This window comes from Chelon labrosus (genome assembly GCF_963514085.1).
Source record: "Chelon labrosus genome assembly, chromosome: 7".
In the NCBI taxonomy this organism is placed as follows: Eukaryota; Metazoa; Chordata; class Actinopteri; order Mugiliformes; family Mugilidae; genus Chelon; species Chelon labrosus.
In genome coordinates, this window is record NC_140343.1 from 1,129,895 (window position 1) to 1,149,137 (window position 19,243).

The following is a 19,243-nucleotide window of genomic DNA, read 5'->3' on the forward strand; positions in this document are numbered from 1 at the left end:
CGTAACTCACTTCCTGTTTGAAACTCAATAAAAAACTTTATAGTTACTTTCAGAACTTTCTTATTCATGCACTAACTGAGCTGCAAGACTTTTAATAAATTATTTTAAATCACGTGACTTCAGTTTAAAGTTTCGGCGCTGCTTCATTTTAAAAGAAGAATTGAAAGATTTGTTTGTTTTGACTGAACAAAGAAGCTGCTGAATCGCTGAGCTGTGGTTTTAAGAGGAAACCATGCAGAGTATTTTTAGCAGAGAAGCAGAAGCTGTTGCTATGCGCTGATATTAAAAGTCACCTGTCAACTGATTCATTACCGAATATTTTAAATGCCTGTACGACTGATTTATTTCAGTTCTGCATTGCAGAGATAAACAAACTTATAAATACTCCAGTGTTCTTGGTGACGTCTTCCAGAGTAAAAGTTAAATATTGTGTCCTTACCTCGTCCACCAGCAGGACGGTGGTCTCCTTCCTGGGCGCCGGGTGGCTGAACCTCTTCTCCAGCAGAGCGGCGGCGTGGTCGGCCGTGGCTTTCTGACCCGTCAGTTTCTGCAGAGAACGAGAACGAAGGCTGAAGCAGCAGATTTAACGAGAGCGTCTGAATCAAGCATCTAAACACCAGGGCTGGAAAACGTCCACGAGAGCCCGTCCCCACAGAAGACCATGATAAAAAGACATGTTTACATCCTGGTGTTTCTACGACTGTGGGATCAGAGTCAGGGAGGAAGTCTCTACATGAGGATGAGGAGGGTTTTAGGTCAATGAGCTACGAGACATTTCAGTTCACTGAGGTTGAGCTGGTCTGGTACCGAAGAGGAAGAGGAAGAGGAAGGAGATGGAGATGGAGAAGAAGAAGATGATGAAGACAAAGTAGACAAAGAAGAAGATGAAGAAGGAGACGAAGAGAAAGAATTAGATGGAGAGGAAGGAGGAGGAGGAGGAGAAGATGAAGGAGAAGAAACCTCCACATGTTTACTGAGGTTGGCCCCCACCATTAAACCATTAAACCATTAAACCATTAAACCATTAAACCGTTTTGACGCTACAGAGTTTTGGTTTATCACAGACCTGAAACTAAAACCTCCAACAGATCAGACCTGATTATTTTAAGAACTGATCGACCCAGACACCGATGTGGGACGTCCCAGGTTAAACCCACTCCGTCCTCACCTGCAGGATCTGGACGTAGGCCTGATGAGGGTCCGTCATCTTCATCCCGTTGATCTCGATGAAGTGGAAAGGAGGGATCTCGTCGGCGTCGGCGGCGTGCTGCAGACAGCGCATCACCTCGTGGACCGTCGCCGTCTTCCCCGTCCCCGGGACGCCTGAGATGTACATGCACCTGGAACACGACGACCGCAGGGTCAAAGGTTAAAGGTTAAAGGTTAAAGACGAATCAATGCGGCTCGACTCCTCAAAGGTTTCTGTCTGCTCCTCACCCTCCAGTGCCGTCGATGATTTTACTCTCAACGAAGCTGTAGATGTCCTGAAACTCCTGCTCCCTGCACGGCAGAGACTCCGGGACAGAGGACACGTGAAGCCTGAACACAGACCAGTCATGTCTCATCATCATCATCATCATCATCAGATACTGGAGTTTAATCAGAGGTCAGGGGGACGGGACGACTCACCTGGTCCTGGCCTCCTCCAGGACGTTAGCGGGCTGACGGGCCGGCAGCGACCTGCTGGGAATACTGGGCGTGGCATGACGGGGCGTCCGAGGAGTACCGGGCGTGATCTGTCCAGACAGAGTCCACAGGACAAGGAGGATGAGGAGGAGGAGGAGGAGGGAAGAGGAAGAAGGGGGAGGAGGAGGAGGGGGAGAAAGCAGTAAGGAGGAAGAAGGACAAGGAGCAAGAAGAAGAAGGGGGAAGAGAAGGAGGAAGAGAAAGGAAGAAGAGGAGAAAGAGGAAGAAGTGGGTGAAAGGAGAAGGAGAAAGAAGTAAAAGGAGGAAGAAGGAGGAGGAGGAGGGAGAGAAAGGCAGAGGAAGAAGAGGAGGAGCATGATGAACAAGATGAGGAGCAAGAAGAAGGAGAAGATGATGAAGAGGAGGTTTTTCTTCTTCTCACCTTCTTGTTCGGTGTTTTTCTCGGCGTTCTGGTCGAAGAGTGACTTTTCTGTTTGGATCGAGGCGTCCGAGAACCTGACGCCAGCCGACGGCTCTTCTTCGCCACGACCTCTTCATCGCTGTCCAACCCAGCCTCCTCCTCCTCTTCTTCCTCCTCCTCCTCCTCCTCCTCGCTGCTGCTCTGCAGCTCCTTCTTAGACGGGACAAACTCGTCCTCGTCCTCCCCGTCCGACTCCATGTCTGGTTTGTTCTCCAGAAGGTTCCTGAACAAAGAGAAATCAGACAAAGATTAAATCATTTAGTTTATTTAAGACGAAGAAAATAAACATTTGTTGAAAAAAAGTGAAGAAAACTGTCTCTCATTTAAATCACATTTTATCTTTGAATTTATTTTATTAAATTAGAAGAAAATACATTTACAAAACAAAAAGAAAATGTTGAGAATTTAAAATCTGTTTGACGTTATCAAGACAATAATCTGCAGCTATTAAAACACTAATCTAAAGCTACAGAAAACACGAACGTATGATAATTATTATTGATTAGAAATATAGAAATGAGGTTATTTGACTTTTTAGCAGAACACGTTTAATGAATCTGATTTTATGTTTAAAAACTTTTACTGTTAAACTTCTTTTTATAATTCACTCTTAGTTTAAAGACCTTTTCTTTTCTTTCGTGTCCTGAACTAAACAACATTAACTGTCACTGGTTTAATGTTTATTGATGAATCAGGGTCGATATATAATCTGATCTGTCAGTTAATGAACCAGAAACCTGAGCAGAGTGTTTGGAGAGAATAAAGAAGTAAAGCCGTGTTCCCGTCTCCTGACTTCATGTTTAGTTTCTCTTGTAAATATTCTACTGACGACGATTCTGATATAAAAGCAGCAGCAGGTCAGAGGTCAGAGGTCAGAGGTCAGAGGTCAGAGGTCACTCACAGCTGCTTCCTGATGCGAGACGACACCAACATGGCCGACCTCCTCTTGGAGCTCCTCGGCGTGGCGGCGTCCGGCAGCATCGGAGAGTTTTCATTGTCCACCTCAGCCCTGTCCACACGGAAGAGACACAGTCAGGACAGAAAAGATTAAAGACAGAAACTAACTCTTCTTCTTCATCTTCATCTCCAGAGCCGTCGTCATCAAAACCCTCCAGACATTTAAAAAAAAGAAAGAAGAAAGTGATGTTCTGCTCTAAACCTGATATAAATAAACCAGGTGCTGCACAGGTGTTACGGCCCCTGTCAGTCCTCAGGTGTGACTCATGGCCACGCCCCCCAATGGCCACGCCCCTTCCAAGGGCTCTGTGGTGACTGGAATTGAACTCCAGCAGTTTCCCAACACTGACGTACCAATCACTGCTTATTGTTTATGAATTACTTCAGAAATATTTAGTCAGTGAGAACTTTGTCTTGTTTTGTTGCTGGTTGACTTTAGTTGTTGGGTTTTTCTTTTGAGATTTCATTTTTAGAAAGGACTCAGTCTACATGTTTTGTTTTATTCATCCAGCCTCAGCGCTGCACTCTGTTAACCCTTAAATCATTCACAATAAACTCACTAAAAGCTCATAAGAGTCAGGCTCTAGAAAAACGACGCATCGCCGCCACCATGAGGTTAAACCCAGAATTACAACACAGCCTTTAATTATTCATCCAGGTCACTGGTTCATCCACAGAAGATGTTTCAGCTGTAAATGTCTGGTGGAGGGTTTAGGTGACTGAAGGTCACATGACCAGAGTCTGTTAATGACCTCATACTCACCTGGATCCTGTCGCCAATCAAAGGCTCAAGGTGTCAGTGAACCTTGTTGTGGACAGATGTTCACACTGATTCCACCAACATTACATTTCCACAGCTCCAGTAAAACACTGAGTCCACGCTGAGCAGTTCATCTATAAATACACGCTGCAGCAAACTTTCACAACCTCCACTAGAAGCACGTGTTTTCTACATAATCTCCACGGTGACGTCAGTTAGCTTGCAGGCGTTAGCCACGCCGTGAAACCAAAACAAACAGAAAACCAAAACCAAAACTGCTGCGTTATCTGCAGCCACTTCCCGTTTCCTCTGAATGACACAGTGACACAAAGTGATTTAAATCTGACGCTCGTGTACTCACAGCATGGCCAGGGACGGCTCCCTCAGGGTTTTGGGTTCTTTCTTTCTGGAAGGAGTGGACGCTCTGTTTGAACAAACACAGACGTCACATAAATAAATATATATGAAAATATACATATTCTCCTCCATTAAAGTCTAAGCGGTGCAGCTAAAGTAATAACCAGAGGTGGGAGCTCAGAAGAAACACCAGGACTCCAGGTGAAGGTGTGAACACCCAGAACAGGACGATAAACCAGAGAGGAGGAGGTTTAATTCCCAGGTCTGATATTTTTTTCACCAGAGTGTGAGCGCAGCCTAAGAGCGACCTCCATGTCTGACTCACGTCTGCCCCCTGGTGGCAAAGCTCCTCCTCGGGGTGCTTCGTCTTCGCGGCGTCTTTGCCGTCTGATCGCGGCGCTGAGGACTGGAAGACGCCGCAGCGCAGCCGCAGTTTCATTTTTAAACTTTTTTAATTTAAACGTGTTTATTTCAGACATTTTAAAACTGAAGTTTGACTAAATCAGACCTGGAGGAGTCGTCCCTCGCAGTCGACGGGGGACTGTCCACCTCGGAGCGGGACACGTCCTTGAGGACGACGGCGATGGGCTTCAGGGAGATGCTGTCCAGAGAGGCGGGGGCTCTGTGGGTCTTGTTGAGAGGGGTGAGACTGAAGGTGAGAGGCCGAGGGGGAGACAAGGACAGCTGAGACTCCAGCTCTTCGTCCAGCAGCTGCCTCAGAGCGTCCTCGCTGATCGTCTCCTTCTTCTCCGGACCTGATGGGACAGAGACGTTTAATCAGGTGTTAAAGCAGAGACAGTCTCCTTCATACCGGGGGGGTCATGTTAGTTCAGGGGCCACATACGGACTGCTGCATTCTGTTATTGAAATATTGTAGATAAAGTCTTCTCTGTCTTTTTTGCACTTTGCATATTCATCTCAGGGGTCATACTGAACCCTCTGTGGCCTGGTTTTGGTTCCCGGGACTTATGTTGGACACCCCTGCTTTACATGGAGCCAAATCTGGACCAGATTTGGCAGATTTGGGGGTGTCTGGTCTGGTCTAGGTGGGGGTGTCTGGTCTGGTCTAGGTGGGTGCTACATGTCTAACTAACATCCACACCAATGAATGCCAGGTCCAGAAGTTTCCCAGCAGAACACTGAACTGTCACAAGATGGTTTAAATGTTATTCACTTCTCCTGTCAGTGGTCATAATGTTGTGGCTGATCGGTGTAGGTCATGTTTTTAGCTTCATAACTTTTCCAGAAACAAAAACACTCACTGATGAGCTCCAGTTTCTTCCGGACCCCTGGCGCCCTGGCCGTGGCGTTCCTCCTCTTGGCGCTCAGACATTTGGACGCCGACAGTTTGGAGGCCGAGTGAAGCGACTCCGCCTCCGCCGCCGCCGCCGCCTTGCCGGCGCTCATGATGGCGCGGCCGATCCTGACGTCCCCCGACGCCGCCTGCCGCATGACGGCGGGGTCCGGCGTGGGCAGGGCCCGCCGAGAGGGGCCCCTGGAGGCGGGGGTGGCTGCGAGTGGGGAGCAGGGGGGTGAGGGCGGGAGGGAGGGTTTGGTACGAAGAGGAAGGGAGGAGGAGGAGGAGGAGGAGGAGGAGGAGGAAGACGGAGCAGACTCCACCAGAGAAGAGTCTACCTTCCTGAAGGTCTTGGAGTCCCAGGACAGCTTCACGTACAGAGAGTCTTTGTCGGGGGAGTCGGGGAACGGAGCAGCGGCGTCCAGGTGCTTCACCTGGAGGAGGAGGAGGAGAAGGAGGAGGAGGAGGAGGAGGAGGAGGAGGAGGAGGAGTTTAAGGAGACCGTACATTCAAAAAGAAGTCATGTGACCAGATAAATAAATCAACTCTTATTTATTAAGTTCAGTCCTTTAGTCACAGGATTCATTCTCCCTCCAGTAATTTATACTAAAGTTAAATGTTTAGTTTCTCTTTCTGTTCATCCAGAATGATGAAGGACAGATGTTTGGGTGAAAGGTCCAGACGTAGCTGCTCTCACACGTCCACCTGAACAAGGGGGGCGGGGCTAGACCTCTAAAAGAGGACGCTCACCTGCACGGGTCTGAGGATGGACTCGGCGTTGACCTCGTCGTCACAGCTGCGGCCCTGATAGTAGAAGATCTCCTGGGGGTGAGGCTCTCTGCCCAGCAGCTGCAGTTTGCTCAAAGGCACCTCGGACACGCGCACGAACCACTGGACCGCCGCCTTCTTCTGCATCCCGCTCTCTGAAGACACAGCAGGACGACATGAGACGGACGAAGCCAAGTCACAGACAGGAAAAAGTCAGATGAGAGTAAAGGCAGCAGAGACTGAGAGGAGACACGTCCAAGTCGAGATAAAGTCAAGTCAGATCTGAGACACGTCAAAGGAAAGTCGAGACTCATTCAAGTCCTAAAGAAGTCTCAGGTTCTTCGTCATCACTGGAGGCTCGTCCACGTCACGACAAATCAGTTCTCGGTCTTTCAGAAGAAGTCTCGTCTCAACTGAGTCTCAGAAACCCAAGTCTGGGTTCATCTGAAAGCATCAGCTCCATTAGTCCAGGTCAGAGACGAGTCCCGAGTCGTCTTCCAGGACGTTTAAAGAGCTGAAGCCTCAGAAACAAGAGGTGCGACTGTTTGTCTCTCACCGTCTTCAAACAGTCGGACGACCCGGGCCACGTACGGGTGGTCTTCATCGTCGCCCTCGATGAGGATGTGCTGGCCGGTGTTGATGACCGTGGTCCTCGGGAGTCCCTCCACTCTGATGCCCAACGAGCTGAGGACGAGGAAGTTGAACGTAAAAGGTGGAATTTCACAATAAAAGCATCGAGACTGGGACGTTTGTCAGAAGAGGTTCATTCGACGTCTCCCACATTATTAAATCTACTGGGGGTTTGCTGTTGATGTCTTCAGAGACGTGTTTCTACTCTTCTATTCAGGCTGAGATTCTATTTATTTTCTCTACAGAGCTGCTTCATAAATGTTATAAACCATGAATCATATTAAATTAAATGAAGGTTCCTACATCTTCTGAGCCTCAGCCGTTAAAGACTTGGAGAGTAAAATACAGTAGATTAAATGTCAGATAAATTATAAAACTGTAGAATTATTTAATAGACAGAAATAACCTGAATCTTTTATAGTGTTCAATCCATCAGCCAATAAACCAATTAGTTTTTTTTAAGGCAAATAATTTAGAGAATAATCTGGAGGTTAACCAGTAATTCATTTGTACTTGATTTAATGATTTAATTAAATGACAAATGAATAAATATGGAAGGAGGATTTATACTGTTTACTGTAATTAAAATATGAATCTTTAAAATAAAGCTGTAAATTCAAGAATTAAAAATGTGTCAGAAGATGAGGTGACAAATAAACAATAAACGTGTTGACAGTTCATTTCATCATGACTTTATGTATTTACATGATTTTATTTTGAAGGTTTGACGCAGCTCGTTCACATAAGAGGACATTTTATTTTATCATTTTATTTATTTTGATTTTATTATTTTATTTAACAGGAAACTCAATACACGTTTATTTTACTTTTATTGTTTAATTTTAATATAATGTTTAACTTTATTCTCTGTTCTATAGAAATGTGAACCTATATTCAAACTGCGCATGTCTGTTTATTAATAATTTAATGGATTAATTATTAAATAATTTATTATTGTTTGATGTATGGACTCAAATCAAATCTAAGTCATATTTAAAGCTTTAAAAGGAACTCATGTGTCTTATTTTAATATATTTTTCCCGTAAAATGAAGCATTGTTAACAAAGCGAACATTTAAAAGTCGTAGAAGAAGAAACGTTAAACTCAAGCACTCACTCATATTCGTATGTTTTCAGCTTCCTGTTGAAGTTTCGAGGCTGTCCGCGCCACTCGTACGACCTCCGGACTCTGAGCCTGGTGAAATATTTCATCTTTGTTCCCGATCAATAAACAAACTGAGACTTTTAACTGATTTAGATCTAATCCAGGTCCGACATTAGAACAGACTCAGAAGATGTCCTGACACATTTCGCGCGAAAACTGTCGCGTAACTTCCGTTTCCTCCTCCTTCTTCTTCTTCTTCTTCTTTTTTGGCTGTACGGCCGTACGCCTGCGCAGTCTACCGCCCACTACAGGATAATGCTGATAGTACAACAATTACACTCAAATTCTATTTTACGTTTATGCAAAATAAAAAAAATGAATAATACATTTTTATTATTATACATTTAACAATTAAAAATAAAAACCCTTGGTTGTGATGTCTGGATGAAAACAGCTCCTCTTGGACATCTAGAAAAAAACCCTCATGACACACACACTGTCTATAAGAGGATTAAGAATCAGTGAATGTCCTGTAGAATGACAACATGTGGAGACCACACATGAATGTTTTTTTAAATAAAGCAAATTTCACAAAAAAAGTCCACGCCTTAATTTATCCAAATAGGTTTATTGGTAGACAGGTTGTGAGAGAAATGGATGGAGGGATGAGAAGAGTCGAAGGGTGTGGAAGGGGTCAAGGGTGTGGGATGAAGATGGGTTGAGGGAGTAGGATGAAATGGAGGAAATGGGGTCTAGAGGCTAGGAGAGTCTATAAGAGGCTAGATTAGGAACCAGGGAAGCATCTTCCCTCAGTGAATATAAAGGGATGGATGGATGGATGGATGGATGGATGGATGAATGGATGGATGGATGGGTCTTCCTCTTCCTCAGTCACATGTCCTGACATCTGGAAAAAATAATCACCTTCAAAACCAGGTACCAGGTAAAATGACAGAACTGAGGAAAGATGATAACATCAGCTCCTTCTTACCTGTTCCTGTGACTCTCTGTCACTTTTCTTCCATTTACAGTAGAGTACCAAGATGAAGAGGAGGAAGAGGAGAACGCTGAAGAGGATGGGCAGCCACCACCACTGACAACCTGTACAGTCTATGGGTGAAAGGAGTCCAGGACACTCTGCAACAAAGCAGACATGAAGGTTAACAGTCAGTTCATCCTGTTTCTGTCCCGTTGTGTGTTTCATTAAATAAAGACTCAGTCTGTCTCTTACTGCTCTCTGTGATGGGTATTTCCTGACCGTCTCCCTCCATCGTCAGTACTGTGTTGTTCATCAGGCTGTTGCAGACAACATGGAGGATCCGTTGGAAGCAGACCACACAGCTGGAAGGTGGAGGTGTCTGGGTGGAGGAGCAGGGAGGAAGTGGACTGATCTGAGTCCACAGGTTATAATGATCCTGATCAGAATTATAGAGCAGAGCAGCATCTGTGATGTTGGGATTAATGGTCTGATAACAGCTGATGATGATCATCTAGAGAGAGAGAGAGAGAGAGAGAGAGAGAGAGAGAGAGAGAGAGAGAGAGAGAGAGAGAGAGAGAGAGAGAGAGAGAGAACTTCTGTTATTGACACATTATAAAAATCCATCATCATCTTGATGCAAATAGGTTTATTGGTAGAAAGGTCATGAGAGAAGAGTCGAGGGGGTGAAAAGGGTTTCCACTTGAGTTGTTTGTTTTTCTCTCATGTTGAATGAGTAAGATCACTCTCTCTCTCACTCTCTCTCTCTCTGACCATATATGGACTGTCACAGAGTGACACAGAGTCACGTCACAGAGCATCTACCTCACGCTGATTCAAAGAATAATCCTGACTCAACCTCAGCATAATCAGTAAATCATAATCCATGTGAGCATACGATCTCTGAGTAACGTTCATTAAAACTCATTATTATTTCTGCTCAAAATCACATTTAAATAAAAAAAAAAAAAAAAAAAAAAATACTGACCAAACGTGACTAAAAGAATAGTTCAGTTTGTGTTTTAAAGGAACTAAACCAATGACAGTAACACAGACTTTGGGAGATCATTTTATATTTCATGTTTCTAAAAGTTTAAACCTGGATTAAAGTGTGAAGACGCAGCGTCATTCAGAATAAAACAACCTGTTCACCACTTTGCTGTGTTTTTAAAAGTACATATCTACTTTGATTTACTATTTTCATAGAGTATTAATAGTACTTCTACATGAGTACCATCAGCCTGTAGATGATCCTGCAGATATTCATTCATTCATTCATTCATTCATTCATTCCATAACAGAGATAAAGACTAAAGCCTGGTAGATACTGTTCACTGGTTAAAGACACAAAGACAGAAACATAAAACTGCAGCCTCTTACCTTCCTTCTCTCCTTCTTCCCACAACTGTTAAGATTTCTGAAGAAACTGATCAAGTGGACGAACGTTCTGCAATTTAATGGCTGCGACATAGACAATTGACGCCTCCAGTAACATGACAGAACAACTGCAGTCAGTGGTTTAGCCCTCACTCATGTAACCCTGAAGGTGTGAAACCACAATTCCTCTGTTGAGTTTCCTTCTATTGAGTTGTGTCACTGACATCGTTCTATCTACACTGATCCGTTACGATAATGTTTTGTAAAAACGGGTCATAACCAAAGCGAAACTGTACATGATGCAGAGCTTTGTGTAGAGTTCTCTGTCTAAAAGTATACGCTACTGAATATAATCTGTGTTTAGGTTTTTACTTCAGCAGAGCAGAACAACTTGATTCTACTTTCATTAAGTGGTTCTTCATGAGCTTTGTTACGTTTGATGGCTGAAATATGATCGGATAAAAGCTCTAATGCAAAGTTACACTGCAGGAGTCACCTCAGCTGAGAGACAGACGAGACACAAGATGAAAAGAAGAAACTATTGGGAATAAATGAATGAGATTAATGGAAAAATAGTAAAATGTAAGTTATTTTGATGAAGTTTAGGCAGCAGAGAAGGATTTGCTGGACCTGATGGAACCACCACTGGGTTTCAAGATGACACAATAAAATATCTTTTTTTTTTTTTTTACAATAAAATATAAAAACTTTTTGTGTCTGAATAAAATAAAAACAGCTCATAAGTTAAAAGACAATGAGTAGTGAGTGTCCACTACGTTAGATGGTAAATGTGATATCCAACCTTAAATAACACTCAGCTTGGGTACAGCTGAGTGGTAACTGTCTCAAGTATGACGGCATTAAACAGGAAGCAAGCAGAATGGGGGGGTGGGGAGCGGAGCAAGTTTTGTGGTTTTTTGTACAGATGTCGCGTAGCAGGCACACACTCACACAGTGAGAAGGACAATCCTGATATATGTGCAATAGTATTAAAACTTCAAAACCCAGTTACACCGGTCTGTGCAATCTTTTATTATTCTATTCTATTTCATTATTCAATTCAATTCAATTCAATTTTATTTATATAGCGTCAATAACAAAACAAATCGTCTCAAGACGCTTTACAAAAACCCGGCCTGAAACCCCCAGAGCAGCCTGAAGGCGACGGAGGCAGGAAAAACTCCCTTTTAACAGGAAGAAACCTGGAGCAGAACCAGCTCAGGGACACACAGCAGTAAACATGTTATACAGTAATAGCACAGAACTGCATGACTAGTAGTAGATAGGAAATTAGAGGACAAGAGCTCTGTGCCAGAGAAAAGAAGGTGGAGGATGAGAGAGAGGAGAGAGAAGAAAGAAGGAGGCAGGCCCGGAGTGGCTAATCGGGAGGACCGGGACTGTAGTGACTTGTTCTTATCAAAAATAAAACAACAAACGAACCTAAGCCACTGAGGGGCTGCTGTACCGGTATTTGTGGCTCTAACAGGGACAGTTCCTGGTGGGCCGGTCTGACTTTCAGGCCTCGAGGGCCGGTGTTCAATTATTATTTTTATTTAGGGCCGGTGTTCAGTCATGGCACTGAGTGGGTATCACGCGTACATGCTGTTACCGCTGTCGCTGGGCCGTCTCCACTTGCAGCTCTTTTCTTTTTCTTGTTTTGCAGACGCAGCCTGACGTAACACGTCCGTGCACACCGCACGCTGTCAGTGGTGTTTGGAGCCTGGCTCCAGCCCCAGAAGTGCAAGGGTGTTTGCAAAATGGAAAATAAAAAGAGCAAGGGTGGCGCAGAAAAAGCGAGAATTAAAAAGAGAAAAGCACTGGATGTCATGTTTTCTGTCATGTCTTTCATCATGTCTTTTCACAGTCATGGTTTAGTTTCTTGGATTTTCTGTTTATTGTATTTTGTTAAGTCTTGGTTTTTCTCATTGTCATGGTTCAGGTATCATGCCACTGTTTGTCCGCCATGTGGATGCCATAGTTTTTGTTCATGTTGTAGTTTTTCATGCCACGTCATAGTTTCATGGTAGTAGTAGTTTTAACGGATCAGGGAGACTGGCCAGGTGATCCTCATACCCAAACTGAGACTGGCCCACTAAGGTACCTGCAGAAACAGACAAGCAACAACACGAGAAGGAAAAACACAGAACAGGTCCTACAGCAACAGGTGGCCATCACACCCTTTTTTAAGAAGTCCAGAAAAATATACTGTTGTAGAAACATGTAAGACTACTCTATTTAGTTTACCCAGAAATCTGTCAGTAGTATTTACTCACTATTTACATTTACATTTTGCATTTACATCACATCAACAGTGACACTGTCTCCATCCAGTACTGGGTTTCTCCTGGTTGGGAGCTGCCAGGGCTGCTGGGTTCATGGCTGGGCCTAATCTGGGTCAGTCTGGACCTGATCTAGGTCTGTCTTGACCTGATCTGGGCCTGATCTGGGTCAGTCTGGATCTGATCTGGGTCTGACTTGTGCTTTTTTACAAACAAGTCTGGAATATTTCCCTTTCCTTTTCATTGTTATCTGTCCCTACACAAAATAAGACAGCCTGGTTAGACCTCAGTATTGTGTTAGGTCTAATCTTAAACCATTTTTGTCACCATACTTGTGCTTTAACTTACTTTAAAATCAGCTACCAGCCTGGCTACTATAAAGTTAAACTAGATCATCTAGCTCAGTCAGTCAATTCAATTCAATTTTATTTTTATATCTCCACCAACTCCATCACTCCCGCCACTCTTTCCACTCTCTCCAATTGCCTCGCTGACATCAAATCCTGGATGCAGATCAACTTCCTCAAACTAAACTGTGACAAATCAGACCTAATCATTATCGGCCCCAAATCCCTCAACAACACCACAGACAGTTTCCGCCTCACCATCGACAACTCCACCCTGTCTCCATCCCCCAACAGTCGCAACCTCGGAGTCATCTTTGACAGTAACCTCTCCTTTGATCATCACATCAATCAAATCACCAGAACTGCCTTCTTCCACCTCAAGAACATTGCCCGACTCCGTCCATCACTCTCCTTCTCTGCTGCTGAAACCCTCATTCACGCCTTCATCACTTCCAGAATTGACTACTGCAACAGCATCCTCTATGGCACACCATCCAAAACTTTAAATAAACTTCAGTACATCCAAAATTCTGCTGCACGTCTGCTCACCCACACCCGCTCCCGTGATCACATCACTCCTGTCCTCCAGAATCTCCACTGGCTCCCAGTTCCACAGCGTATTCAGTTCAAAATCCTCCTCCTCACACACAAAGCCCTCCATAACCAGGCCCCCTCCTATCTCACTGACCTGCTCCATCGCCACAATCCATCCCGCAGCCTCCGTTCATCTGACGCAAACCTCCTTACTCCACCACTCAAGACCAAGCATCGAACCTGGGGCGACAGAGCCTTCTCTGCAGCTGCCCCCTCCCTCTGGAACTCTCTCCCCAAACACATCCGCGACTGTACCGACCTTCCTACCTTCAAATCTCTGACAAAAACACACCTTTTTAAAATTGCTTTTAATGTTTAGCTCAGTTTATTGTGTTTCTGATGTTATATTTCACATTGTTTTGCTAATTTGATGTCCTTTTTATGTAAAGTGTCTTTGAGTGCCTTGAAAAGCGCTTTTAAATAAAATGTATTATTATTAGTATTATTATTTATATAGCGTCAATAACAATACAAATCGTCTCAAGACGCTTTACAAAAACCCGGCCTGAAACCCCCAGAGCAAGCCTGAAGGCAACGGTGGCAGGAAAAACTCCTTTTAACAGGAAGAAACCTCGAGCAGAACCAGAACCAGAACCAGAACCCAGCTCATATGGAGGAACCATCTGCCTAAGTCCAGCCGGGTACAGACAGAAAAAAGAGAAGAGAACAGCAAGATAAACATACATCTGTCATAGATACACATATCTGACTAAAGCGTACATGTGGAATCTGATGATGTTACATGACAGTTTGAAAATGTAAGAGGAATCATAGGCAGGTTGGAGAATTGTTCATTCAGGTAGGAGTGGAGAACTGCAGGATTCCATGAAGACTGGGCAGGCTGATGAGACCACGACAACAGATGTAGTATAGAGCTCCACAGGAAACACACCACTCCAGGCCAGAGATACTCACAAGAAGGGGGGGGGGGGGGGGGACACACACAGCAGTAAACATGCTATATAGTAATAGCACGGAATTGCATGACTAGTAGTAGATAGGAAATTAGAGGACAAGAGCAAGAGAAAAGAAAGTGGAGGATGAGAGAGAGGAGAGAGAAGAAAGAGTCAGGTGAAGTAACTTGGTAACGTTATACTTTTAGACCTTTACAATAACAAACAAGCTTCCTGGACATTGATATAATCTCTGGGCATTTATTACAGTTTCATCTAATGTTACAGTCCAGTACAGTGGCGGTTCTACATGCCCATACACGCTAAATGTCTGTCATAAGACGCTATACTAATCTTTCTAGCTCCTTGGTTACTGCCTTCAGTTCTATGCTTGGAACACTTTTAGTTCTGACTGGTTAAACTATGTTTGACACCAAATAGAGTTGTAGCAAATGTTCATCTTTGAAACTAGCTACAGAGATGAATTAATTACAGGACCCAACGTGATGGAAATAAATAAGAACTGAACCTGTAATAGTTTTGTTTCAAAGCACAATCTTAGGGTGAAATTAGATCTGGTGTTAAGATGAATTACTGTTGTATAAGCATTGGAAGCATCGTAGCAAAAAGGCTAACAAACATATAGCACCAGTTAACCTTAGCCCTTCATTCATGACATGATACTGTAATCACACAGAGAGAACATAGCAGACCTTTATCTTTTCTTTTGTTCCTAAACTGGTCACCTGATGCTTTGACCTTTTTCTGTCCATCTCTGTTTATTTGACACTCGACAATCAACAGATTTCCATCCTCCAACGCTGTCACTCACGACCAGAAGTCAAGACTAAACCAGTTCACCTTGGTGACCACATCATCGTTTTGTATTAACTAGTTTTATTTGGCCATTTCACACAATTCATAAGAACAAAAACGTGCAGGAATTATAGGCCTGTATTTATAATATTAGGAATGAAATGTGTGTTATATGGAAGAAAGTCAAGGTGTGACTGCCTTTAGCCCTTTATACAGTGGAGTTCTCACACACACCTTCTGTTCATGGCACCTTCTCAGCAGCAGGGGGAGACAATGTCCCCACACAGAAATGACAGATAATAGAAAACAATGGAGCGGTGCAGATGTTCATTCATTCATTCATTCATTCATCTTCTATACCCGTTTAGTCCTGTTAAGGGTCACGGGGGCGGTGCAGATGTATTTATTTATTTTTTAACAAGTGCTCGTGCCGCCCCCCTTGTGTCATGAAAAAATGCCCGCTTGGCCCGTGCCTAAGACGACTGCTGCCACAACGGGTTGCACCAGAACCAGAAAGTCTCCAACCAACTACTCAGGAAGCTTGAGGCCTGGGAGCTGTCACAATATTAAAAGATAAGCTGAATTATGAGCCACTCATTACACTCAAACTCCCGTCTCTGTCTCCTGCTTGAAAGTTCATTCCATTGACATAATGTGTTACAAGGACCAACCCGTAGTATAATTATCACCTCATTATGACTCAAACCATAACACCAGGTCTCCAACAGACCTGAATGCAGAGTAATCCTGTATTCATTCAGATCTACTTCACTGCTGCTCATAGTGACACAACTACATGTCTGTTCACACAAACACACAACTCTGGGTTCAGTGTCTTGTTCCCAGACACACGGATGTTGTGTTGTGTTGTGCTATGCAGATGTGAACATAGAAGGCGCCTCTCCGGCTAGTCATTTTTACAAACATTACTAAATACCACAGCGGGTTGCCCCAGAACCAGAAAGTCTACTTTTCATGTGCCCACACCCTGCAGAACCCCACAACATCAGAGTTTAGTCAAATCAGCAGAGACTCTGAAACCTTTTCTCATGCTCTCCTATGAAGGTGAGCCTCAGGCCTCATCTCTGCCCCCCCCCATCCCTCTATTTTCCTTTTTCCCCCCCCACACCCTCTTTAACTGCAGGAAACAGGACGACAGGACTTTGTTTCTGTCTGACTTTCTCTGAGGAACGTGAAGAGTCGATGGAGGACGCAGGGCCTCCAGGCAGCTGTACCCCTGCCCGCAAAACGGATTGTGATCAAGCCGGTTTGATGATCATATCTACTGAGATGATTAATGAATCATAAGCATCTTACCTTGTCAGCGTCCCACGATGAACAGACTCCTCACTCAGTCCGTCCCAAATGTCTCATCTGAATCAGAGAGAGTTGGCTTCAGAGGGCGTGACCGTATCTCAGCCCTGGGACCTCATAATATTTCTGTCCCTCTCCCTTGCACTTTCTAGCGTTACCACATACCTCTTCTGTTTTGGCTCTTCAGGTGTAAAATGAGTCATAAGCACACTGTGTTTAAAAAAAGAGGTTTACAAAAGGCAATTCTCGGATGAGTGGTGAAACGTCTTCTCAAAAAACTCTACGAGTCCAGTTTTCTTTTTTAAACCTTGTTGGATATATCATGACCTGGATGACTGATGAGTCCTGTGGCTGAAATAACTGCAGAGAAACTCTTTCAGCCTGATTTCTAAACTTTCTTTCCAGCCGTTTCCTCAGAGACGAAGGTAGAATCTGTCTTTCTAGTTTTTCATATTTACTGTGTTGTTCTATTTTTTGTCTTGTTCTTGCACGTCATGATGCTCACATGTGCCTTAAAGTCTGAATCATTTGGATCGTTTGCATCGGCCGAGAACCAAACTTCACTCATTAAAACCTGAACAGATCAAATCAGTTTTTACCTTCTCGTGGATTTACTGGAAATTAAGAAGAAAACACAAAACAATCCAGCCTGTCCACAACCAGAGACAGAGAGAGAGTTTGTGACTGTGTTATGATTAACACACAAACACTCTGGGCTTTTCTCCATGTGAGTCATGGAGGCACCAACCAACTACTCAGGAAGCTTGAGGCCTGGGAGCCGTCACAATATTAAAAGATAAGCTGAATTATGAGCCACTCATTACACTCACACTCACGTCTCTACCTTTAAAAGTTCATTCCATTGACATAATGTGTTACAAGGACCAACCCGTAGTATAATTATAACCTCATTATGACTCAAACCATAACACCAGGTGTCCAACAGACCTGAATGCAGAGTAATCCTGTATTCATTCAGATCTACTTCACTGCTGCTCATAGTGACACAACGACATGTCTGTTCACACAAACACACAACTCTGGGTTCAGTGTCTTGTTCCCAGACACACGGATGTTGTGTTGTGTTGTGCTATGCAGATGTGAACATAGAAGGCGCCTCTCCGGCTAGTCATTTTTATAAATGTTACTAAATACCACAGCGGGTTGCCCCAGAACCAGAAAGTCTACTTTTCATGTGTCCACACCCTGCAGAACCCCACAACATGAGCCCCCCCCCCATCCCTCCATTTTCCTTTCCCCCCCCCCCACACCCTCTTTAACTGCAGGAAACAGGACGACAGGACTTTGTTTCTGTCTGACTTTCTCTGAGGAACGTGAAGAGTCGATGGAGGACGCAGGGCCTCCAGGCAGCTGTACCCCTGCCCGCAAAACGGATTGTGATCAAACCGGTTTGATGATCATATCTACTGAGATGAGAACCAAACAGGAAACAGGACGACAGGACTTTGTTTCTGTCTGACTTTCATATCTACTGAGATGCTTAATGAATCATAAGCATCTTACCTTGTCACCGTCCCAGGATGAAATGACTCCTCACTCAGGCCGTCCCAAATGTCTTATCTGAATCAGAGAGAGTTGGCTTCAGAGGGCGTGACGTCATTATAATATTTCTCTCCCTCTCTCTTGCACTTTCTAGCGTTACCACATACCTCTTCTGTTTTTGCTCTTCAGATGTAAAATGAGTCATAATCTGTGACAATAAAGGCTGATTGCATCTAAAGAGGTTTAAAAAAGACAATTCTCGGATGAGTGGTGAAACGTCTTCTCAAAGAACTCTACGAGTCCAGTTTCCTTTTTTAAAACCTTGTTGGATATATCATGACCTGGATGACTGAGAACCTTCACAGACGTATCTCAGAGTTTAGTCAAATCAGCAGAGACTCTGAAGCCTTTTCTCATGCTCTCCTATAAAGGTGAGCCTCAGGCCTCATCTCTTCTCAGCTCTTCAGGTGTAAAATGAGTCATAATCTCATTGTGTTTACTTGTACTGTAACAATAAAGGCTGATTGTATCTAAAGAGGTTTAAAAAAGGCAATACTCAGGTAGGTAGGTAGGTTTTATTTGTCACATGCACAGTTGTACCTGCAGCTAGTAGTAAAAAAATATATATAAGTACTACAGTAAAACAGTAGTTTACACACAAGGTAAGCAATATAAGTGTAATGTACACCAAGAGAAACAGAAATATAGAATAAAATATAGACTAAGACTCAAGTGTAAACTTGGGGGGGGGGGGGGGGGGGGGGGGTAGTTGTATATGTACATACATTTACAGTATTTAGCAGCTACATGGATAAAGTGCGGTGATATTTAAGTCCGGTTAAGGCTCAGAGTTGAGCAGGCGGATGACATGTGGATAGAAACTCTTCTTCAGCCTCTTAGTCTTTGTCCTCAGGCCTGATGGCAGTAGAGAGAAGAGAGAGTGTCCGGGGTGACTGGGCTGTTTCAGGATCTTTGTGGCCCTTAACCTGCAACGTTTGGTGTAAATGTCCTGCAGGTTGGGGAGGGGGGTTCTGATGGTCCGCTCCGCTGAACGGATCACCCTCTTGAGGACCAGGACGTCCTGCCTGGTACAATTTCCCATCCAGGTGGTGATGCTCCCACACAAGATGCTCTCGATGGGGCAGGTGTAAAAGTTTCTGAGCA

General features: G+C 44.0%; 1 protein-coding gene across 2 annotated transcripts in view; it reads right to left on the reverse strand.

Moving 5' to 3' along the window:
- orc1 (origin recognition complex, subunit 1) overlaps positions 1-8,288 on the reverse strand; it is a 27,415-nt gene extending 19,127 nt beyond the window's left edge. For both annotated transcript variants that reach the window (XM_084548213.1, XM_084548212.1), the window contains exons 1-12: positions 7,993-8,288; positions 6,803-6,930; positions 6,229-6,401; positions 5,444-5,912; positions 4,690-4,936; positions 4,186-4,248; positions 3,009-3,116; positions 2,069-2,330; positions 1,630-1,736; positions 1,438-1,539; positions 1,169-1,340; positions 440-547 (exon numbers count right to left, since the gene is read on the reverse strand). In XM_084548213.1, the coding sequence (XP_084404339.1) occupies positions 440-547; positions 1,169-1,340; positions 1,438-1,539; positions 1,630-1,736; positions 2,069-2,330; positions 3,009-3,116; positions 4,186-4,248; positions 4,690-4,936; positions 5,444-5,912; positions 6,229-6,401; positions 6,803-6,930; positions 7,993-8,087 (2,034 nt within the window). In that variant the 5' untranslated portion in view covers positions 8,088-8,288. The remainder of the gene's footprint in view (positions 1-439; positions 548-1,168; positions 1,341-1,437; positions 1,540-1,629; positions 1,737-2,068; positions 2,331-3,008; positions 3,117-4,185; positions 4,249-4,689; positions 4,937-5,443; positions 5,913-6,228; positions 6,402-6,802; positions 6,931-7,992) is intronic.
- Positions 8,289-19,243: the final 10,955 nt, after the last annotated feature.